The sequence below is a fragment of the Gymnoscopelus microlampas genome (assembly GCF_963454915.1).
Source record: "Gymnoscopelus microlampas genome assembly, chromosome: 1".
Taxonomy (NCBI): domain Eukaryota; kingdom Metazoa; phylum Chordata; class Actinopteri; order Myctophiformes; family Myctophidae; genus Gymnoscopelus; species Gymnoscopelus microlampas.
This window is the reverse complement of record NC_139962.1, coordinates 59006522-59031532: the sequence shown is the minus strand read 5'-3', so window position 1 is coordinate 59031532 and position 25011 is coordinate 59006522. Positions and strand designations below refer to the sequence as shown.

General features: G+C 42.9%; 1 protein-coding gene across 4 annotated transcripts in view; it reads left to right on the top strand.

Moving 5' to 3' along the window:
• The window catches only part of LOC311050783 (inositol hexakisphosphate and diphosphoinositol-pentakisphosphate kinase 2-like), a 62318-nt gene extending 38786 nt beyond the window's left edge, over positions 1-23532 (top strand). Inside the window, exons 23-30 of one of the 4 annotated variants that reach the window (XM_084064938.1) lie at positions 1299-1439; positions 3988-4081; positions 5920-6045; positions 10083-10145; positions 15008-15187; positions 17810-17947; positions 18288-18401; positions 18961-23532. In XM_084064938.1, coding sequence (XP_083921064.1) covers positions 1299-1439; positions 3988-4081; positions 5920-6045; positions 10083-10145; positions 15008-15187; positions 17810-17947; positions 18288-18401; positions 18961-19616 — 1512 coding nt within the window. In that variant the 3' untranslated portion in view covers positions 19617-23532. The remainder of the gene's footprint in view (positions 1-1298; positions 1440-3987; positions 4082-5919; positions 6046-10082; positions 10146-15007; positions 15188-17809; positions 17948-18287; positions 18402-18960) is intronic. The other 3 variants (XM_084064939.1, XM_084064940.1, XM_084064941.1) reach the window with 3 other exon arrangements.
• The last annotated feature ends 1479 nt before the right edge of the window (positions 23533-25011 follow it).

Genomic DNA, 25011 nt, shown 5'->3' with positions numbered 1-25011 from the left:
GCATGGGGGGCTTCTTTGACACATTTGTTAACAACTTTGTTGAATGTGGTCTCCCAGGAGTCTATACATACTTGGTCCCCCTCCTTTTCTCCCTCTACACCCAATGTCTTTGGCGAAAATATCCAATCGACAAGCTCAGCTATTTTCAGCGAACGTTTGCCTATTTTCGCCAAATTTTCATCTATTGTGGTTTGTGACATAATAATAAATCAGATGTATATAGCTCTATTCTAGGTACTCAAAGCTGTTACAGAAAACAAAACAAACCACTTTATTAAGCCAAAAGAACAAGTAAGAGAAGATAGGGTCTTGAAAAAAATGGGGGCAGCCAGGTTGTTGAGGGCATAGAGCACCAAAGTCTGACATCACTGCCGCTAGAGAGCACTATCTCCCTGTGGGTCACAGATTGTTGTCCCAATAGAAATTCCCCATAGAGAAATCTTAGATCGCGTCATATAAGAGCTGTGTTCCAAAAATAAACAAATCATCCCGCCGATTTTACTCATATGGATATGAAGGATCGACTGGCGGTGAAAAAGTACTAATTCATCCAAAGCCGGGATGATTTGTTTATTTTTGAGCGGTGTAGCCGCTCCTATAAGTGGGGTTGGGAATTCGTCTTTCCCTGTACTGTGATTGGCTGACTCTATTCACACCCTTTTCGCTGTACCGTGATTGGCTGACTTTATTCAGACCCTTTGCTTTGATTGGCTAGCGAGACGCATGATGAAATAATAACCAAAAAACATTTTTTTTTAAAGTGAGCTTCCATCACTGTGATGACCGCTGTTGTTTCTAAATAACACCGCTCACTTCACACTGGGTGTGATTTTTGCCAGACCTGAAAGGTATGGCCTACACAAGCCTTTGTCACCAATTTGTCCATACATGGTATGTCTGGTTGTGGTTAAGTTTCTTATGTATGAATAAATAGGCACAGACTAGTCGTGACATCACTATTATGTCGCAAGTATAAATACGGTTGGTATATAACGTAAGACACAAAGATGTCAGAATTAGACTTCACACGACTTCACACGACTTCACACGACACCGGCTTAGGTCTGGCACGACCAGGTCTCCTTCTTGTTTAATCTTATATGACGCGATCTAAGATTTCTCAAAGGGTAATTTCTATGGGGAAAATACTTACGTGAGTGACGTCAGGACTTTGGTACTCTGTACACAGAAGTACAGCAGTTTATGACCTATTAGGCCGTCATATGGTTCATCCATAAACAGCTATTGCCATAGCCTTGTACTTTGTGTTTGTTGTTGTTGTCGTGGGTACATTTTAGAACGGGCAGAAGCTCACTGACCGCGGCAGCCTGGAGAACCTATCGTGTGACGAAACGGACAGGGCCGTTCCGCTCTCCGAACCAATCAGCATACAGAGGCGGTCCCCGCTCGTTCGCAATCGCAAGACCGGTTCTATGGAGGTAAGGCCAGACGGCACCGCCGTTGAAAGCAATGTACGCCATAATTCACACTCTAACTTCTCACTTGAATTATATCATTCAGAAACCCTGCCTTTTTGAATGATAGTTACTTTATGATGTCATTTTACGGTACAGTGTGCTGTCACTTGATTTAACCCAGTAACACATTCACCGCTAGAGTTTATTCATAAGGTACTCACCCACTGCCAGCGTTTTGAGTTTTATAGCCTTTTGAACCGTTCACAAAAAAATTATATCCATTAAAATCCGCGATCGGATGGTGTTTATAAACAGCAACGACGGACGTACGAGCCCTCATAATGTTTACACTTTTCTTTCTTTTTCTTCTTCTGTGGTATCAGCGGCTAAAACAGGCTGCAAACGTCATATCCGTTTGGCTGTGACGTGATTTCCGGCCTTCCCCACCGGCCATCTTAGATTAGCTTAGCCTCCGATCGGCTATCAGATCGTTTTTAAACACAAAGAGGATAACCGTTCGTCGATCAAAGAACAGAAAATACAACCGGAGCTTACCATAAGTTTTTTAAACCGTGTGAAAACCATGATCTTTAGCCAAAACCAGGGAAAAACTGTTTTTTCAAGATAAAAAGCGAACCGGAAACGGTTGTCGGAAATTTTCTCATAGGATGGGTCGGAAGCGTCATGGGAAAAAAAAAAATCAAGGATGGTACCAAAACATTTTTTTTTCGTCATCAAACCACATAAAAAGACGATCCCGAGATATCTCGGTATCCGCAGGTAACGGGTGGATTTAATATCCCGAGATATCTCGGGATTGGCAGTAAATGTGTTAAGACCGGGCATCTGTGCATCTGTGTCATTTTTTGATTTGAGCCAAAAAAGCATTATTTTACACTTTGGCTATTCAAAAATAGCAGATATACAAGCTCATAGCGCGGCACCGAGTGCCGTGCTATGAGCTTGTAGATCTGCTATTTATTTTTTTTGTGAACATTTGTGCAAATCTTTGAATATATATATTCTTTTAAGTGAACATTTGTAACTCAAATCTTTGCTTCTGGGGATCCCTGGAACAAATATATTTTGAGATGAGGGTCCGTGGCCAAATACATATTTATATTTGGGTCCTTGACATGGAAAAGTTTGAGAACCACTGAAATAGTAACATACGTTGCTATTTACACAAAGTGCTACAGGTTTAAAAACAAAACAAAAAAGAAAGAAGAAGACAACAATGATAATAAAACAGTGAAATGAATAAACTTCAAATCAAGTCAGCAAAACACATTAGAAGTTTAAAAAGAATAAAACAACTACATCTCTATCTAGGCAAATGCCTTGTTAAAAAGGAAGGTTTTTAGGCCCCTTTTAAAAGTGTCAATGGACTGTGGTGCTCTCAGATGGTCTGGGAGGGCATTCCACAGTCGAGGAGCTGCTGAGCAGAAGGCCCGATCCCCCATGGTGCGGAGATTTGTTGTGCGGGGCTCGAGTGCGTTTGAGGTTCTGGAGCGGAGTGAGCGGGTGGAGCGGGTGGAGTTCGGGGGTTTGAGGAGTTCCTTTAGGTAGGAGGGGGCATTGCTGTAGATGCACTGGTGGGTGAGGAGGGAGACCTTGTACCCGATCCTGACGGAGATGGGAAGCCAGTGTAGTGAATGGAGGATGGGTGTGATGTGTTCGCATTTCCGCACTCTCATCAGGATCCTAGCAGCACTGTTCTGAATGTACTGGAGCTTCTGGATGCTCTTGCTAGGGATCCCGATGAGAAGTGCGTTACAGTAGTCAAGCCTTGAGGAGACAAAGGCGTGAACTAGTTTTTCGGCATCTGGCAGGGTGAGTGTGGGGCGGAGTCTGGCTATATTTCGGAGGTGGAAAAATGAGGATTTGCAGAGGTGTTTGATATGGGAATCGAAAGTCAGGTGGGGGTCCATTTTAACACCGAGGTTGGTGACTACAGGTTAAATCCAGGGAGATCTGTTTCTGTGACGTGACCAATTATGTCGTCTTGAACTTGATGGTGACCTTGATCATCGCTTCAGAGCAGCTTCCTGACCACACATGTTCACAAACATCTGTCCGTCCATTCAACTTATTTTTGTTCAGAGATGGAACCACACAGGTGGTTGCGATCACAATGCCCTGCCTGAGTTTGACCTCTGATCTTGTATTTCATCTGTATGGTTGACAGTCTGTGGTGGGGATCAATGTATGATGTCACACATGAATTTTCCACTGTCTGAAGGTTGTGTTTGAATAAGGGCTGGGCAATATTATTTTATTTTTTTACAATAAATGTGACACCTTGTGACCTTGTAAATCTGCAATTTTTTGAACTTTTTTTTTCTATGAATATTGATGTTATGGTCAGAATATGATATTGTTGTCACAACATCGAGACAACAACATCGATATTGAGGTATTTGGTCAAAAGTATTGTGATATGAACATAACATAATATTGCCCAGCGCCTAGTTTGAATGTATTTGCATTGGTCTCTTGTTCTTTGTGTGTGTGTGTGTGTGTGTGTGCGTGTGCATGTGCGTGTGTGACATGTAAATAAATGCCTCAGGTCCTGTCAGAGACGGCGTCCTCCAAGACGGCCAGTTACCGTCTCTTCCCGTCCTGCTCACGTCAGTCCCCTGAGATGAAGCAGAGTGGTCTAGGTAGGTCATCTGTGTTTAGTCTGTGCTGTCAACCATAGCAACTGTGCTCATAAGTGGCTGTGTTACGCCTCATTTATGCTCCGTCATATGGCGGTGTCATGCACTGAAAATAGCCAATATACAAAAGCTCATAGTTCGTGGCGCCTGTTTCTGATCTGTGAGGTACCGGAGAGGCCTGGACCGACACTGTCCTCACTTAAATGACCAGCAAGGTAATCTGAATCTGTGGAAGGGCGCTTATTTCCTATATATTCATTATTCTATGGGCCATAATCATTTAAAGGAACAAGAAATCCAAACAATCCAAACAATCCAAACAATTAAAAAAAAAATAGAATATGTTCCAACGGTCATGGGTTTATTTTCACCAGAAAAGTGAGGTTTCGAGCTGGTTGGCTCTTCCTCAGACATTTTTGGTGGTAATAAACCCATTACCTTTACAGCATATCGTTGCTGTCGGGCAGAAACCTCCTATCTACATATCATTTTCTTTTATTAAAAGCGTTTATTCGTAAATTAATGCCCTACTTGATCATACTACAGCGTCACACAAAAGCATCAAAAGTAGCTAGATCTGCTCCTTTTGCTATTTCTGAATTTGAATCCTGAAAAGTAACAGTTTCAGACTGTTACGACACAGACTATATTCCGGTGTGCGGTCTCTATTTTCCTACCATAAGTATTTAAACTCAACAAGAAGTATAGGCTGAATACTCCTTGCGGAACAAAGTTTCGGTAGGTCAATAAAAACAAAAGTAGCCTATATGATGCTAGCCCATGTGTGACCTACTTTGGTCATGTCATTATAGGCAAAAACTCTCAAAATTAACTTAGTCTTATATGCTTAATTTAGTGGGAAATAGCTGCTATTTAGCCACATGACACCGGCGTACGATGAAGTATAACTCAGGCTTAAGTGTCAAAGTGCATATTAGACACAACATTGTAGACTAGAAAGTGTTATAATGACTTCGATCACCAGCAGCTCAATGTCAGCTTGTTTCTTGTTTCATGTTTATTTTTTATTTTTCACAAATACCATCATATACTAATGAAGCTGTGAAAACGTTTTGATTCCATACAACCCAAACCTAATCATAGCAGGACCTTTCTGATCTTCTCTGATCTATCTTTCCATTATATAACATATAAGCCTTTCAGGCTGACTTAGAAGTGGGCTTTTTAATCCCAGAGTTCATCCTCTCAGAGAAGTGGCCCTGAGATGGAGGGTGACATTGGTATGGGTCACGTGGTCTTTCTTGGGGGGCGCCCGCAATCCTTCTCTCTCTCTCTTGTCCCCCTCGGGGTATAACTGAGACGGAGCACAGTGTTGCCAGATTTTGTGAGATAATTAAGCAACCAGGTCTAGGAAAACAAGCCCAAAAGAAGCGACTAGGTCACACGAGCACTTTAAACCTATACTGTATACATCGGCCATTTGAAAATAGCCGATCTAGAAGCTCACAACCCGTAGCGATGCGACGGGTTGTAAGCTTGTAGATTTGCTTTTTTCAAAAAAGCTTGAAATTCAGATCGGGGTTAGGGACAAATACACACACATTCATTTGGGGGTCCATAACATGAAGATATTTGAGAACCACTGGTTTAAATAATAATTAAAAAAATTGGAAGCAAGCCCAAATAAGCAACTGCACTTTAGAAACAAGCCCCGAAAAAAAACACACAACCCACAACAAAGCCAATATTTACAAGCAACTTAACAGAAAAAGAAGCCCAAAGTCGCTTATAATAAGCGGACATGGCAACACTGCCAGAGCATTGTTTGGATGACTGCATGCTGTGTGGCAGGGACTAACCCTTCCCTCACCCCCTCACAGGCTCTCAGTGTGCCGGCCTCTTCAGTACCACTGTCCTCGGGGGGTCCTCCAGCGCCCCCAACCTGCAGGACTACGCACGAACACACCGCAAAAAATTCTCCTCCGGCAATCTGTCCTACAGAGACGGTATGTTGTTTTGAGAATCCTGTGCCATCATTTAGCCCATAGAGACACAATGCATTTACTCTCCACCCACTTAAGGGAAGTGTTCATTTTTGGCAGCTTTTTGTATTTTTCTTTGACCATCATTTTGGCTTTTTCACTTAGCTTTTCAGTCGGTAGACGTGTGTATCCCAGTATAATGTGTTGTCGCAAACCATTTCAGCTGAATGAATGCTCCATTTCTCTCTTGTAATGTCAATTGCTGGCTGCAACAGGCCTACTGAAATGTTCCAGACATTTTGGCTAATCCCTGTGTGCCAGAGAGGATCATGTGCTACTTACTGTCTGTCTGACAGGACTAAATTCGAGTGAAGAGAGGATAATGTTCAGGGCTGGAAGATATTCAATTATGCCCACTTCTTTCAAATTATTTTCAGAATGCAGTCTAGTAGTACATATATCCTTGCCGTCCGGTGGAAACCTTGTATGTCCAAAACTGTTACTTTCGGGATTCAAATTCCAAAATAGCAAAAATTGGTTGGCGAAAGGGCCTGCCAAGTTTGCATGTTCTCCCCATGTCTCCTAGGGTAGTTAATACCCTCACAAAAACATGTGACCATGACAGCCGGGGCGCCTGATGGAGGGGAAAGGAACTGGTTGGAATAAGTGTTCCTTCCACGCTCTACGTCCTACCGGGGAAACTCCCTCCTGTCAGGTGACAAGAAGGTCAGTTGGCTCTCGTGCATTGAAGGAGGCATGAGCTCGGCCCTGGGCTCCCTAGGCTGGTGGGGGGAGTGTAGCGCCCAGGATCACTTCGAAAATTGGCACCGGGTGAAAAAAAGGTTACAAAAATCGCGGGATAAAAGAAAGAAAAAAAAAGAAAAGCAAAAATAGCTGTGAACTTGTAGATCGGCTATTTTCACTACTTTTGTGAGACACTCTTGTATGGGCATCAATTTACGAAAAAAACAAAAAGTTTGAAATATGGAGTTACAAGGTGTCTGCCCGACAGCAACTGTGTGTGTGTGTGTGTGTGTGTGTGTGTGTGTGTGTGTGTGTGTGTGTGTGTGTGTATATATATATATATATATATATATATATATATATCCTACTATAATCCTACTATAATTCTAGTAACCTCTGTAGTGGTGGTGAAGCTACCCGGTTCTCCTCACTGGCTGGACCAATTGCTCTGATTTTGCACACAGCCATTGACCATTACCATCTGAACTTAACTGTGAAGCCCGTTTTTCAATTTCATCAAATCTCAGCTTCTTATTAGCGTTTATGTGTCAAACAATGTCGCCTCCCGGGTTGCCAGATCATGTGCGCATATCCCCCCACGGATGCGCTGCGCCGACCGGGTATGGTCTAGTATATATATAATCTATGATTGTCGATATATTATGTTTCATGAATTTAATGGATTTAAAATGAATGTAACCACAACAACGGTTGTTGTTATTATCATAACGCTCATTTTAAATCCATAAGATTTATGAAACATAATATATCGACAGTTGTTTTCCTAGATGTGAATGAAGGTGACTTGACCTTGCAGTGCTCAAGAGCAAAGCATGGTCATCACTGCTTCTAACATTAGAGAATCATGTACCATATTCTAGCATTTAAAATGGTATGTAGACACATGCTAAGCATGGAAGAATTCACATCAGTCGCATCTGATATGCTCATTATAATTATTAGATCATTGCCAGACTGAGAGTCTGTAATAAATAAGGGCCTTGAGGTTTTCTACCAAGAAGGTTTTGCTGCTCTGATAGCACACAGTTAACCCATTAAGACCTGAAGCCGATTCTACACATGTCTTCTAAATCCCAACAGTATTCTGAAAAACGTGTGTTTCTACGACCCCCATCTCAAAATATTTTGTTCCAGGGACCCCCAGAAGCAAAGAATAGAGTTAAAAATGTTCACTTTAACACTTAACCTGCCTGAATTATTTCAGATTTTTTTGCAGTTGTCTGCCAGAGATTTTTCATTGAAATTAAAAAAGTACTCAGGAGCCGAGATACAGAATTTTTAAGTTTTAAGTTAACAAGGAAGTGGATGGGAGTCTAGATCTTCTAAGAATCATATCTCCTTGGTCTTGGGTCAAAAAAAAAAAAAAAAAAGTAAAACATTTTTTTTTCCTTCGAAAATAGCAGATCTAGTAGCTCATAGCGCAGCACTCTGTGCCGCGCTATGAGCTTGTATATCTGCTATTTTTGAATAGCCAAAGTGTAAAATAATGCTTTTTAGCTCAAATCAAAAAGTGACACAGATGCGTTTCAGTCTTAATGGGTTAAAAAACTCTTCTGTTAGCTGCCTAATACCTGATCCTCTCCATCGTTACGTTCCCATGTTTGTTGCATCATCCAATGTTGTGCCAATTTCTGTTAAGAATGTGTTCGCCATCAGACTATCCCATACGCATCCCCAATACTTTGTGTGAGTTAAGCAAGGGAATACATAGCTTACCTAAGCTTTGTACAAAAAAAAGGCAGGTGCAAAAGCAGGTGCATTGCAAAGAAAAGCAAGGCATCTTTTTAGCACAATCAAAAAATGTTAATTCGGTTTAGTTTTCTTTAAGAAATGAATGCTTTGGGGAGATAGTATCTGTCAAGTGTCAACCTTCATAAATATTCCATCATGTGGAAATTACTATTTGCCAGCGGCTAGCTTAGCTATTTCCACCCACAGTTAAATGAACACTACACTACTACGATCTACAGTCTTCTCATGTGAGTTATTTATAAACCCATTGAAACCTGAGGCCGATTCCACAAATGCCTTCTATATCAGTAGTTCTCACACTTTCAAGATTTTCAAAAATGTTCAGAAATAGCAGATGTACAAGCTCACAGCGTGGCCTGAAGTGACGCGCTGTGAGCTTGTATGTCTTCTATTTTTGAATAGCCAATGCAAAAATCTAAAATGACACCCGGTTTTAATCGGTTAAGCAGGATAACCATTTGCTAGGCTCCAGAATAATACTGCTAGTAAACAATACGAGTCATAGTACTGTTTTGCATAAATCGTCACAGAAATATTCAATTCAGCATTAAATGTAACGGAAACATCAGAGTTTTAACATTTTGTCTGTTGTCATATTGTCCACTAGATGTCAGTGTGGTATCATGCAGACATTTTGAGCCACCTGTTGGTTGTCTTTGCGTTGGTTGTTGTTGTTGTCATCATCCATCTTGTTAACACCTACTCTACCATCTAAGAATCCAGAGAATCATTTCAAATGTGTACCTCTGGTACCATAGTCCCTGTAGTGAATTTTGTATGATGGTATGTTTGGCGTTTGTGTTTGAATGCGTGCTGGTCTGTGAATGTATATTGTTTGGGCATTTGTTTGTCTGCCTAGAAGCTCTAGCTTGATGGCAGCTCCAGCAGTCTCGACCACTGGTGGAAATTAGTGACTGAATAGTCTATGGTACTTTTGTGCAATTCGTTAGTGGTTAAGACCCATGTGGGAACAGAAGCAGACATGGTAATCACGCTTGTTTTTCCATTTTTTTCGTATTCATCTCCAAAATCAAAATCATCCCCAAAACCTCTATCATTCCGTCTCATTTTGTCAAGGAGTCACATTTAATCTAATCTCATCAGGGAGGGCCCCAGAATGCCGGTCAGCCTCTCTCCTCTAAAGCCCGGCTTAGTTTCGTGCCGGTGTCGCACGCCAGAAATAGCAGATCTACAAGCTCACAATGTGTTGTGTGCCATGACGCAATTTGCGAACTTAGAGATCGGCTATTTTCGGTGCGCGACTCCTCACGCTCCACTAAGTATAACTCTGGCTTTATGCAACTCTTGCTTGCCCTCCCAAGCCAACCAGCCCCAGTAGTTTCGTGCAAACAACACAACATATCAACAGTCATCTTCCTCTTTATATGACTCACTTTGTTTAGAAGCACCTTGAATGTACCTTTTTTTCTGATCTTAGCACTGTTGTGCTTTTCATAAGACAGGAATAGCAGGCAGAAGAGACAGTTTTACCACCAGCCACTGTGACACATGGTAACACGAGTGAACTTTTTTTATTTCCTCAGAGTTGTTGTCTATGCCGGCAGTAAAACGATTTTCTGTGTCGTTTGCAAAGCATCCGACTAATGGTACGTCTGCTTCTTTCAAGTATATTTCCTCCTCTTCACCTCCCTTTGTCTTGCATGTCTTAACACTTTGTATTTTATTTCTCGTGGTTACTACCATGGCCCCTCAAGCATTCCTGGTTTTCAGTCTTTTTATTTTTGTCTCTTTTTTCCCCCATAAACTTGGACTCTTAAGGCTAATTCATATTTAATTGCACGACATTTTGTGCCGCTCAACAAAAAGGGCATATTTTAAACTGATGTGTACGTCGTCGTTAGCATTTGGTGTCTGCTCTGGAAAAGAATCATTTCAGTTGAAAATGATTTTTGTCGAGCCACGCTCATCGAAAGTGCGTGACGAAATACACATTAGCCTTCACTCGTGTAACACTACCTCACATTCTGTTTGTAACCAGGGTTCCCACTGGTCATGGAATATGATGGAATTTTGAGACGCGTCATCCAGACAGGGACTTTTACAAAGGGTTCACTTATGAGGAATCTGCTCGGAATGTTTTTTGTTTCGTCCATTTTGGTTTTACACATTACATTACTTATTAGCTTTTCTTAATGCACAGTGGCTTAACAGGGCGATTTACTGGGGTCAGATCAAAATTCTGAACTGAAAATGTTTTCTTTTTGTTGTTTTCGAAGTACTGCTTTTGAATGAGCTCTATATATACTTTATATCAAGTGGGGGGAAATAAATCGCACCATTTTCGCTTTGGCGTAAACTGAGTCATCCCTGGCTGGGATACAAGTTTGGACTTGTAATAAGAAATAGAAATAGATTAGAAAAAAACCTATTTTGGTCTTTTAAAATAATGGATGGGATAAGTATATCAGTTTGGAATTGTATTATTGGGCCACGGGTGGGAACCCTGTGTAACATACTGGCATAAATTTGTAAATTTGTCTCCATCACCCAATAATGGAGTATTTTTGGGTGGATAGATGTGTGTATACATAATATCATCTCAGATGTATGTATGACCGTCTTTACTGAAGATGTGAATTAAATCCATCTGTGAAAACACCACCACAGCAGCACACCATTTTAACCCTTACCCTGTTTATTTCCAAGTCAATCCTAATCTATTGGAACAACAACAGCAGTGCTGACGAAGACTCGCATCATGTATAACTGTTTGATCATTTTAACTACTTACTGTAAGCCCTATTAGGCCTATGCTTTGCCGTATGAGGAATAGCAAAAGTAGCCGATTTACAAGTTCACAACGCGTTGCATCGCAGCACATTGTGAGCTTGTAGATCGACTATTTTCGCTATTATATATAAAATAAAAAAATAAAAAAGGTTTGGCTATAATGGCTTGCCCAAAATAGGGACACCAGATCGAAAGTGGCCATCAAGTGAATAAACGCTTTCTGTCATACTTAAGTCTTGATAAAACAGGGAAAGGGTTAAAGCATTGTTTGTCCCTTCATCTATGTATCTGTCTGTCATGAACTGGAATGAATGTGAACAATCTTTCCTTTTTTTGTGAAAGGCATATGCTTTAATGCTTTTCAACATTTTCAGTTCAAACAAGGGCAATTGTTGAATTTCTGATGTTATACTGTTTTGAAACTACAGTATGCCAATGAGTAACCTCAGCACAGGACGTTTCTAATAGCGATGCATCATTGCTGTTATTGACTCCTGCTCACCATACAATGTATAGTGGAAGGGTTTTTATAGCTCTAGTAGCTGTATCTGTATGGTGAACCTAAAGGCTAATCTATACTTGTCGTATGGCAATATAGCACACTGAAAAAAATAAAATTCTCAGGCAAATCCGTTATTTTCAGCAAGCACCCCTGTCGTACCACAAAGGAAAAATTAGGCTTGAGGCAACGCCTGTTCCCTTTGCTTCCGTCTTCTTTCAAGTTCTCCTGGAAGGTTTGCCTGCTTTGACGCCTTCTTTAACCTTGCGTCCAATTGAATGGTTCAAAGGCATGCATGGGCGATGGCTGATCCATGATGGTGCATTCTGTGGATTGAATGAGACATACTGTATTGGGCAGTTCCTTTGCAGGTATGGAAACACCTGTTGCTTCTTTATTCTGGCTGTGTTGGGATTCTTGTGTTGTTTTTTGCTGTTTTCACCCCGCGTTCTTCTAGCAGTCCAGTTGAATGCAGCTGCGAGAGCTGTCATAATTAGCAGAGTCTGGAACTCAGTACATCCAATGGCTCCCTGATCGACTCGAAATGGTTTAAGCGTGTGAACAAAGTATTAACCTAACCTAGTTGTCATAACAGTTTTTTTTTCATTAACGTTAGGAATAGTACCACACAGTCTTGTGGTCTTAATTGATATGACGCACACCACCCTCATTCTGATTCATATCATTCCTTCTAGGAACACGAGATGATGTATTTCAATTTTGGTGGTGGACAGGTACGCCAGCTAAAGGTCACATGTCTAAAGTTCCCTCCCAACGGCGTCTGAAACGGTCGACTTGAAATCTATTTTTATGGCACGGCAAAAAGCACCTTGGAACAACTTAGCGCATTTTGTCGTTATTGTTTTTGGAGTTGGAGAGTAAGGAGCAGAGACTCTGTTCATGTTCTGGGTTACAGTACTGTACTGTACTGTGTGTGTGTGTGTGTGTGTGTGTGTGTGGTCAGCACGTGTACTAGCCTCACAACCTGGTGTCACCACGTTTTCGAGAATGTGTTCACATATCTCACACTCGCTCCTCTGCGGATTCTCTGTGTCACATTGTATAAAGTGTTGAGGCTCCCGATTTTTGTTCTATTAGCGCTAGATACAGCAGAGGCTGCGGAGGAGCGACGTGTCATGATGCGGTCTTTCTCCGTACCTGTGGCTCTGGCTTTTGCTTGTGGCAGAGAATATGTTGCAGCGGGTGCTGGTTGTTGGGGGGGGGGGTATGTGTAAAGAATGTGTCTTTATTTATTCAGCGTCTGGTGGTTTGGCCTGATCGTATTGGAACATGCTGTTTGATAGCTGGGATGGGGATAGCTGTGGGCTGCTTTCCTTGACTCCCCCTCCTCCCACCTCTCTCTCTCTCGCACACTCCCTCTCTTTCACACACACACACACACACACACACACACACACACACACACACACACACACACACACACACACACACACACACACACACACACACACACACACACACACACACACGCACACACTTAATCATTTATTTATGTCCACATAAGCAGGGGTGCACATAACTTTTTTGGTCTAGTACTCAGAAGAGCACCCGTTTTTTTTTCCTTCATGCCGTTTGGTGCCCCCCAAAGGTTGGTTGCCCTGTGCTGCGCTGATTTTATCCGCCAGATGGAGACGTTCACGGCATATTTTGCACCATCACGGTGCGTTCATCATCGGTGACGAGTGCCTGTAACACAGCCAGCAGCGTGCTGCGTGCGAGTCGCGCGACTGACTGTGTCTGTGTGTCAGGATTCGAGGCCACATTCACACAATCACGTGCAGCATGCGTCCCCTCCCCCTCCGCCTAATGGCTGTGTATGGGGCCGACTAGTGCTTTAGCGTGATTGTGTGAGTGTGGGTGAGTAAATTCCTGTCCCAGCGGTCCCAGCTGTTGGCGTGCAAAAGCAATTCCCTTCGTCTGATGTGCCGCGCAGCATGCATTTTGACGACGCATGCGCACCTGCGCACCAGTTACTGTATGTGCACCCCTGCACATAAGAGATACAATACAAGGAAGGACGCAAATTTTACACGGTGCTGTAAAAAATATACAGTCAGCAAATCATGGACAAATACCCCCACACCCTTCAGGGGTACAAATAACAGCGTCTTTGCCATATTTGATGGCTACCGATAGTAGAAGAGATTCCACAGCACACCTAAACGCAAGCCGTTTAGCTGCTTTCTTTGGCATCCCAAGTTGTTGGAAGCCTCTTACAACCAACCTGTACATGTCCTTGGCTGCCAAAGATAAACACAAGTAGATTGCACCTATAGCCTAGCTCTGTGATGGTATGGAGGAGCGGCTGGTATTTAATGACGTTAGTCATAAAAGCTGCCTCTAAGCTAGAGTCAAAGGTGCTGTCTGGCCATTTCAAGAATGAAAACTGATCTGGAGCCTTCATTGACGACAACATCATCTGGTGTATTAGCAGAGAGATGTGCAAAGATTTCAGGATTTTCAGTACAGAGTTGAAACATGGAAGGTTTGACACAGGAATGTTTGTACATTCTCACTGACGGTGTAAAATGTTTAGATATGTCCTTATAGTTTTGAGATCAACTATTCTGTCGTGGCGTGCTATGTAAAGCCCTTCATAGGCATAATAGCCATTCAGAATGTGTGACATGGTACACACACACACACACACACACACACACACACACACACACACACACACACACACACACACACACACACACACACACACACACACACACACACACACACACACCAACCCCCTGCTCTGTCCAAATGACAGGTCCTCTCCTGCTATCCCACCTCATACCTCTTCCCCTCATCTCTATCATACCTCTCTTTAAGTTCCCTCCCACCTTGCCATCAGCTTATAATCTATTGCAGTGGTTCTCAAAGTTTTTGCAATTTTCTTTCAAAGCCCCCCGTAACTCTGAGAGTGTACAACTGTAACCAAATATGGACCAAAGAGAGTCCATTTTTAGGTTCAATTTGTACATTCTCAGTAACAGACCTGTAAGGATCCATTTATAGAACCCCTCTTGAGAACCACTGATCTATTGAATGTCACTGGCCCCCTCACATCATCATCATCATCATCATCATCATCATCATCCTATTGCTCCACCCAGCGTATGTCTCCTATCGTTTCATCTCTTTGCTCCTCCTCCATCACCTCCTTCCACTGCTCTGTCCTTCCTCGCTCTCCCTCTTCTCCCCTAGAGCCCCTGGAGGAGCACCATGTGGCCCAGCTGTTGAGGCGTTTCTCCACAGACCTCAGCCTGGGCAGGCACCTCTCGCTGGACGGGGCGCTGGCCCACCACCTCAACCAGTGCTCCTACCACCTCCGCCTCTTCCGAAACTGGCTCATCTCCGGCCAGGACCCTCTAGAGTACCCCTACGGTCAGCCCCCCTTGGCCCTCCCTCCCCGCTACCCTCCATAACCGTCTTGCCTTCAAAGCCCTTTCAGAAAAGAGAAAAAAAAAAAACACTGCTCATGGTTTTTTTAGTTTGGACTGTTGCTTCTGCTGCGGTTGATTCCTCTCTGCTTTGCATTTGATATTTCTGCATGCTTGCCTGACACTTTGGTTACACAGGTTGCAGGTTACACAGGTTTTAGCTTTTCGGGGCAGTTGCGTAGCTCTAGTGTTTTGAGGTTCGTTCCCCCACTCTACGGTGTCCGCACCCCCCCCCCCCCCCCCCCCATACTACTAATATATTGTTGTTGTCGGGCAGAAACCTCTTATCTTCATATTCTAACTTTTTTTCCCGGAAGTAACGCCCAACTTGATCATTCTACAGCGTCACACAAAAGCATCTAAAGTAGCTCTGCAAGCTCGAAACGCGGTGAGGCGTTTCGAGCTTGTAGATTTTTTTAGATGCTATTTTTTCATTTGAATCCTGAAAAGTAACGGTTTTGGACATGTGAGGTTTCCACCCGACAGAGACGATTTAAACCTTCATTGGCGTGGTAGGTAGTTAGTTATTAGTTTTACTCGTCATAATGGATCCTGGCAACCCGCCAGGGTAGATTGAAACTAACTTTCCTAGAAAAGCACAGCATTTTATTTTACTTTTTACTTTTGTGAGTCATCCATCCACCTGGGGCTGTGATCTGCCCGCATGCACTTTTTCTCCTCTTTCTTTCTGTCAGAAACACTCGTATACTCATTACTCACAGGCATATCACATGTACCCCAAGCTCCATGACGATGCCATAGCTGCTACATTCTGTGTTCCCCTGCAAGCTCTTTTCTCATGGGTTCATACTGGGAAAAAATATATATATATATTGTCATGGCAAGTTTTCCCACACTGAAAACCACTAGTCTTGATGATGCACATTTGTTTGATTGTGGATATAAACTGACATCAGTATGGGGTAATTCTATTTTTCTCCGCAACGTTCTAATTCTTTCATTTATGGTCGTCGTACAACGTTGTCTCACTCCTAACATAGCAGATCTGCAAGGTCATCCGCGACGCGCTTTGAGCTGTTAGATTAGGCATTTTCAGTGCACAACACAGTCGTACAACAAAGTATATGTCAGTCTTAAAGCGGTCTCATCCACAAATCTTTGGTCTGAACTCGGCTTTAGCCAGGGAAGATGGAAATGTCTCTAGCATACAGTACATGAAATAAACAGGAGTGCTCCTAATAGTTTGAATGCTGTTTGCTCCCCTAACATAACCCTAACTGGCATGTGATTTTTGCTTGTGTTTTTGTAACCTACTACTCACATCTTGAGTGGCTTTGCCAAGTATATCCGCTTTCACATTTTTTAGATAATTTAGCTCCAAACTAGGGCTGCACAATTATGGCTCAATCATAATAAAGATTCACGATTATTAATCACATTTATTGGTAACAAGGACTTTTGGTGGAAAAACATACAATTTTCCTAATGTCTTTGTATTTCATTGTGCTTATCGGTGTAATATCCTTGGTTAAATTATTGTGATCTGTGATTTTATTGTAACTCGGAGCCTGGTGGATGGGGAGATGGGTTCTTTGTTCTGGTTATTAACCTCTTGAACCCTCTATACTTAATGAAACAGACCTGAGTTGGCTCTGTACTTGGATCTTCCACGCCAAATCTCTTCACCGGAAATAGCAGATCTACAAGCTCACAACGCCTCGGGCACTGTGAGTGTCTGTAGATCGGCTATTTCTGGCGAACGTTCCACCTAGAGTAGGGGTTCAAGTGGTTAACCCTTGTGTGCTGGTGGTGAGGAGACAAGGGCAAGGTACAACAGCTGTAAAAATATTGTGTTTGAAATTAACGAAACGCCACGTTACACGATTACATAATTGTGAAACATAAAAATCACGATTTTCAAATCTTTTCGATTAATTGTGCAGCCCTACACCAAGGCATGGTTTGATGTTTTGTGGCCGTAAACAGCTCTTGGTGGTAAATGTGACATTTGCATGTACAGTCATTTAAACTAACAGGAGGAAGAACCGCCTTTCAGTAAATCTATTGGACATTTGCTGTGGTAGAGACGAGCTTTGACTGCATTATGGTGCTGTTACAGCCAGGCGTGTGTGATGGCGTTTGGTTTGACTTAGAAAGGGCTGCTTGATTGAAAGACAAACGGTATGTTTGGGAGATCTGCTTGCCTTTTGTAAAAACCGAGGCTTTGACGTGTTGGAGGCTTACTGGAGTGAGGTGTGCGGACCCGCTAGCCTTTGATAATATGGTTTTAGAGGGACGTCTAGTGTGCTTTTGTGACTTGTGCCTGTGTGGAGTTGAAACCATAGCAGGGGCTGGCAGGGATCCACAAATGCGGCTAGCAATTTTGTGCAAGTCTGTGTCATGTTTTTTTCAGCAGTTCCCAAGTGGTTCTATAAGGTGAGATTCTAGATGGGGGACTAAAAAAGGTCCTTTTGTACAGGATCAGCACTGCACTGATGTGTGATGGGTGGCATTGGGGCATAAGATTCTTCCTGTTTCTCCTTGCTGCATAATGACCAGTCTTAACTGAGGGCTGGTGGGCCTGTGGCTTTCTCCTCCGCTGCAGGCTTCGAGGGCTGTTCCATGGTGCCCTCCATCTATCCCCTGGAGACGCTGCACAACTCGCTCTCGCTCAAAAAGGTCAGCGACTTCCTCACCGACGTGTGCGAGAACGCAGGCGACGCGCACGCCAGGACGACACGAGGTAGGGAAGCTGGCACGAAAGAAGTGAACCTTGGCGCACCGACCAAGCAATGCCAGATTTTTGGGTCCGATGCCTATCGTGGAGAGACCACCCATTACTAATGTTTTTGACTTACAATAGCCAATCTAAAAGCTCACAGCGTGTCACAATGCGACGCGTTGTGAACTTTTAGATTGGCTATTATCGATCTACAAGCTGATTTATAATGACAGGTTGAAAGTGGCTAAAAGCGGGACACATCGGCTGCATAATAGACATTACTGATGTCTCTAGCGTGCCCCCGATTACAGCACTCGCTGAGCTTGGGATTTTAACGAGTGTTGCCTGGTCTTCCCTACAGCTCTCTCTGCCATGTTTGACAGCCAGAACCAGCCGTCCGTGGACTCGTACATGCCCCAGAGAGTCCTCTCTTCCTCCTGCTCCCTCCGATCGCGCACCGATAGACCACCCTGGTGTAAGTCTCATCATCAGACAGGCATTTCCAGACTGACCTCGGTAGCATTTATGTATCATATAAATTGCCTAATGCGTATTGTAATCTGTTCCAATCTGTCGCTGCTGTGTTGTCACGTCTCCTAATCTACCTCACTTGAATTTATGTCTTTATTTTTTTACTTGTGTTTATTGAGCACCATATTTGCATTGCAGACGGTGTACAACATGAACAGAGAGAGGAAGAAATATATTTTTAAGTCAACAAGAAACCATAGAAAAAAAGAAAATGTACATGTTTTTTTCTTTCCTCACTTGAAATTCTAATGAATTGTGGTACTTCAGTAGCCTGGTGAACCATCCCAGTCACGTGAATTCACAGATCACAGATATCATGTGTCTTCTTCAGACCAGTCTGGCCCCAAAGCGCTGGGTGGGCGTTTTGTGGTCTTTCAATCACAGGGCCCTGAGCGCAGACGCTCTTTGCCTCTTCCACTTTTTGGTTTCCGCAAAACACCCAGATATATCACGTACAGCACATCTATACATCCTCTGTGATCATTCCTTCCCGTCCCATGCAGACAGCAGTGGTCCCTCCAGCACGGTGTCCAGTGCAGGGCCGTCTTCTCCCACCACCGCCGACACTTCCCCGCGCTTCAGCTTCAGCGACAACAAGGTCACCCTGACCCCCCAGAGCAGCGAGGAGACCCACGGCTCCTCCTCCTCCTTCTCCCAGCCTCCGGCGCCTCCTGCTTCTTCTTCGCACGCCCCCGATCCGTCATCATCATGCTGCCCTGACCTCTCTGCTCCGACCAGCCCCTTAGAAGACCCCCCCCCGACACCGCGCGACCCACCGGAAGACAAGGGCGAGGAGGAGGAGCCCGCTGAGGGTGTGATGGAGGAGGCCCGCTGTGGTGGCGGCGTTGAGGTCAGTCTGCGGATACCCTGCTCCACGCTGGCCGAGCTGTCCCTGGGGGGCCGCATGGAGGGCTACTGCGGCCCGCCCAGCTCTCTCCCCGTGCTGCTGGAGCTCAGGGAGAGCAGCAGCGAGGCGGGCTCCAGCTCTCAGACGCCCCAGTCGCCCGAGGGGCCCGACGAGCTGTTCTTTGACACTCAGGAGTTTGTGGAGCTGTGCGGGGAGGGGGAGGGGGGCGGCCCCGGCAGCCCGCCGCCCGATTCCGGAACGCCGCTGGAGATGGGAGCCAATCACGGCGCGGCGGATTGGCACACGTCCTAGGTCCTATAAGGGCCTAGGACGTGTGCACTGCCCCGGGGAACCTGACAGAAGAACTGACAGAGAAGGCAAAGCACTTTCTAGAAGTCTACAAGCCAAGGCCTACAAGTCCTCCGGTTAGTAGTTCCTCGTGATGCGAAGAACGTTTTATCTGTACTGGATTGTGAGCCGCGAGGCGTCGCGGTACCAGGAAGTAGACGGGGTCTTTTGGAACCGACTGAACGGTTCGGCACCTGAAGCTCATGCTTTCTCTACCGTACAGCTCTTTATAAGTCAGGTCCGGTGTAGAAACGTGTTCTTCTAAGTGATGCCATTACATAACTGCACCAGTGACACCACTAGATCCTCTAGAGCCAGTCCAGCAGGCCCTGTCCAGTTTTGTTACGTAGAGAGAGAGCCACTTGTTATAAAGTGATGCTTTTACTGTTTTATTTGCATTTAGATTATTGTATGTTGCTATTGCTCCTATGCTATTATTGCACCGTTTCCCTTGACGTCAAGTGCAGTTGGACAGTAACCTCCTGTGTCTTTCTAGGCTAATGCCCTCTCATGGACTTCTAACCCTGAAAAAGCTACATGCAGTGTAGATGGGAGTCCTGAACTTGATGCTTACCCCTCAGCGGTTTCTTTTCAGACCCAACGACATTAGTGGTGTGTGGTAGTAATGATTTATCCCGGCAACACAAGGGCAGACTATCTTGACTTGAATCCTGTGGTTTATCCCATTTAGACCTTGAGGCCGATACTAAAAACGCCTTCTAAATCCTGATTCCTGACCTAAGTTTTCTGAAAAACTTCAGATTTTAATTCAGAAATTTCAAAAACAAAATATGTTGCTATATATATATATATTCAGAAATATATAGCATATATATATATGCTATATATATATATATATATAGCAACAGCTAATGTTACACAAAGTTGTTCCCGGATTGAAAGGTATAATAACGTATACAGTAGGTTTTTCCAGGTCTAAATGGGTTATAGTGGGAGACAATGACACTTGTACACTTGTATGCTGCTTTTATGAGATTAGGAAGTGACTTGCAGAACAAGTGAGAAATGAAAGAGTCAGTGCAATTACACCATCGCCGACTAAAATGTACTCTACTGATTGGCCTTTCGGTTCTTTTCTTTTTTTGTTTTGCAGTTGCAAGCATGTCGTTTAGAGTGCTTCTGTGGTGCTGCATGTTTACATGTCTGCCATGGCGATGTTTTAAGTTGGTAAGTGTAAGAACTGTTGCATCACAACAGGTCAAGCCCTAGTACTGCCAGTAAAGGGAAAAAAAAGAAAACAATTTAAAAAAAAAACATTAGTATTCTTAATTCCAGGTTAACCATTATGTGCACTGCTTACTGCCAAAGTCCTTAAGTCTCATCTATACTTTAACCCATTAAGACCGGGAACGCATCTGTGTGTCATTTTTAGATGTCTTTGGCTATTCAAAAATAGCCTGCACCAGTGACACCACTAGAACCTCTAGAGCCAGCCCAGCAGGCCCTGTCCAGTTTTGTTACGTAGAGAGAGAATAGAAAAATCTGAAAATGTGTAAATATGTGAATATATTAATTTTTTAAGGGATTTTTTTTTTACTCAAATCTTTGCTTCTGGGATTCCCTATTACAAAATATTGGGGGTCCGCGGTCAAATACATATATGTATTTGGGGGTCCTTGACATGAAAAGGTTTGAGAACCACTGATATAGACGGGTTTCCTGTTAGTAAACATGAGAGGAATATGACCGCGCAGAGGAGGGGGAAGCCTATGGGTGCGTTTGGAAATTACGCACCGGAGCACACTCGCCTATTAGTTTGTATTGGCCAGTGCGCTCACTGCCGCTCAGGGCTGTATTTTCGAACGCGCCTTTCACCCGGGCATGCGCAGATTGCGCATTCTGCTCTGTGATGACGTCGCGCGGAAATCCGTCTATAGAAACATACGTTTTTCAAAAACTGTAGGATTAAGAAGACACTTGTGGAACCCCCAGAAGCAAAGATTTGAGTTACAAATGTTCGCTTTAAAATATATATATTCAAACATTTGCAAACATTTTTCACGATTTTTCATAAATAGCAGATCTACAAGCTCGTAGCGTGGCACTCGGTGCTGCGCTATGAGCTTGTAGATGTGATATTTTTGAATAGCCCAAAGAAATCTTAAAATTACACAGCTGCGTCCCCGGTCTGAATGGGTTAACAGAATCATTAGGAAGATATAGAAGTATATTTAATGTGAAATCGCCTCTGGGAAATTCTTGGTCATATTTTTCTTTTGATGCTTGTCAATCAGGTAGGTCTGACATTGTATCATAGCTACTGTATATTTTTCTAAAAGGTCATGTGATTGTTGTGTAGGAGAAAAAGATGATCAACACTTGTACGACTAAACAAGACGACTGGGGCATTTTAAATCATTTTATGGAGTTTCATCGTGGTGAAACACAATAGCAAATACTGCAGTTTTTGTAGCAAGGCCATGTGAGTGGGCGGTCACGCTGAAAAATCCTCAGTGCTTATTTAACCAAGAGAGTGTAAAAATAAATGGTCCCTATAAGGTAGAGCTGGGCAATATATTGATATTATATTGATATGGTGATATAAGACTAGATATTGTGGGAATTTGCACATCGTAATATTATGATACAAGTGTTTTTCTGGTTTCAATCACTTAAGCCCTATTTTATACTAGAAATTCTTTTTTCAAACATTTCCAAAAAATAGCATAAATAGCCAATCTAGCTAAATCTATTTTAGCTGTTTTTAGAGAAAGAATGTTTGTTTCATTTTATATTATTGTCACAATATCGTCAAACGTATAGTGACATGTCACCCAGCCCTACTATAAGGGACCAAGAGTTACATTAAAGTCATACTGTGTAACTTTCTTTTCAATTAAACAACTTATTTTTGATATAATCTTTCAATGGTTCTTATTTTCTCCACAATAACCATTCCACATAAATGTGTTTTTGACAACTTCTCTTAACGCTATTTTTTAGTAACTAGTGTCTGCCCCCGACAGACACTCGCACCGAATGACACCAGGAATGCATTTATGTATTTATTTTATCTTGAATAAATACCGTTTCTGAGGCTGTTCCAAAATATCCTCGACGCAAAGGCCCTGCTGCTGCGTTGTTTTTCCGAGCCGTACTTCCGTGGTTTAGTTTCGAGCTGAATTGTGGGAATGGCAGTTGTAGTAACGGACCATAGACAGACCAGAGGTGTTGCCAAAAAAGACCACTAAACCGATTGTTACTCAGTATGACTTTAACATTTTAGGCTTTTGCTGTGCACATGCACCGTGAGGCTGCAACGTTTGGAAGAGTGAGCTGAAATGAGATTATGTTTATTTAATCAACCGGACTTGATGCTTTCTTGTGTCCGTCTGTGAAAATCCGCAGTAATGAAGTTAACCGCGTTCATGTTGCTGTAATCCATGACAACTCTGAAACCCTGTCACCCCCCGTCAGTGAAATTGTATCTGTACTGAGTCGTGTGTCAAATGTCTTGATTCCATTGTCTACTGTTACTCGTGGGTTTGCTGTAGTGGTGGCTGATGCTGTGCAACAATTATGCTCGAAACAAAAACAAAACTGCTTCATTTTGATTTTATGAGAACGTTTGGGAACCCTTGATGTATAGAACGAGAGGGAAATCAATAGATAGGCTTCTTAGTGTTCTAATAAATCCCTCCCTACTGGTCAGTTGCAGTAGCAAATAAAAGCTTTGTGAATTGAAATGCACTTAGTGGGGAGTACGTTTGTTAATGTCCATTTGATTTCAGCCCCACCTAAAGCAGAAATTGAATTAGCATAGAACGCGTCCTTGCTTTACTGTGTGCGTGTTCGACCACTCTATGCAGTTCTCTTTATAACTTTGCGATGATATTAATAAAAATGTCCTCTGGAATGATCTGATTGTATGACGTTTTATTCTATGGTCATTATTAAAGTACACTGAACAGATAGATATCTGTAACTGCTTTCCATGGGCAATCTCAACCCACAGGCTCCAATAACAACATGGCCTCCATGTGAATCTTTGACATGTCTTATGACATCAGTGTTCTATGATGCCAGTTATCTCCATATTTGGGCAAAGTTAGACCATTCCAACTGCCTGGGGTCCAAATGGTTACATGGTCCATTTGGTTCCATTTGCACAACTAAACAGGAATTTCCAGTGTAGTGTGGGGTCCCAGAGAAGAATATCCGTACCAAACGGGGGTCCGTGGCCTAATGGTTGACATCGTAGGTTGTCAGTCATCAACAATCTACTACAGTGGTTCTCAAACGTTTATATTTCAGGAGGACCCGCCATAACTCTGAGAGCATACAAACTAGAACCAAATGGACTCGAAAGAGTCCATTTGGTTCTAGTTTGTATGCTCTCAGAGTTACAGACTTGTAAGGGTCCATTATAGAACCCCCTCAAGGAACCCTGAGGGGCCCTGGACCACACTTTGAGAACCACTTATCTACTGTATGATGTCTACTCTAACGACAGATACTGCAATAGAAAAATGTAAGCTCTAAAAACGAATAAACCAAAACATAATGGAATATCATAATATCACAATGCTTAGTAGATTCCCGAAGTTTATGACTTTGTCAAGTGCATTAGTCTTGCTACTGTTGTTCCATGTGTCATGGCTGCCCCCTACTGGCGAAAACGCGGATTTGTGTCAATTGTTAACAGTGTGGTAACAGGAATGTGAAATTGTGAACATGCTCTGACGATAGTAAATACAGTTAATTTATTTTAAATGTTCAATGCTCCCTAAACGTCAGGCAATCCCTGTTGGGAATGGGATAGTGTCCCAGGAATATATCCCTTCCATCTGCTTCTATCTCCCTCTCTCTAGCTTTCTGTTGCCCCAACGAGGGAAAAACCTCAGCCAAGTGAGGAAGAGGAGAGGTCTGTCTGGTAATACTACACATACTACCACTATTACTGGATCTGCTATTTTCACTACTACTTAAACGTTTTCATTTTTTTAATTCATGGAAATTGTTTGCTTTTTTGTTTTAATTCATGAAATACTTTTGAAAAATGATGGGAATAATGGAATTGTTTAAACTTTTTTAATTCGTTTTTTTTTTATGTAGGAAAAGAAAAAAAGGGCATATTTACCTGTGACCCATAAACATTGGTCCGCGACCCGACCCACTGTCTGGGAAGCAGTGGTATATTGTATATGGGATATGCATAATATCGTTGCTGTCAGACAGAAACCTCCTATCTCCATATTTTAAGTGTTTTTTTTCGTAAATTAACACCCTACTTGATCATACTACAGCGTCACACAAAAGCATCCAAAGTAGCAGATCTACAAGCTCGAAACACGGCGCGAAGCGTCGCGTTTCAGAAGTTTAACACAGTTTATTCAAA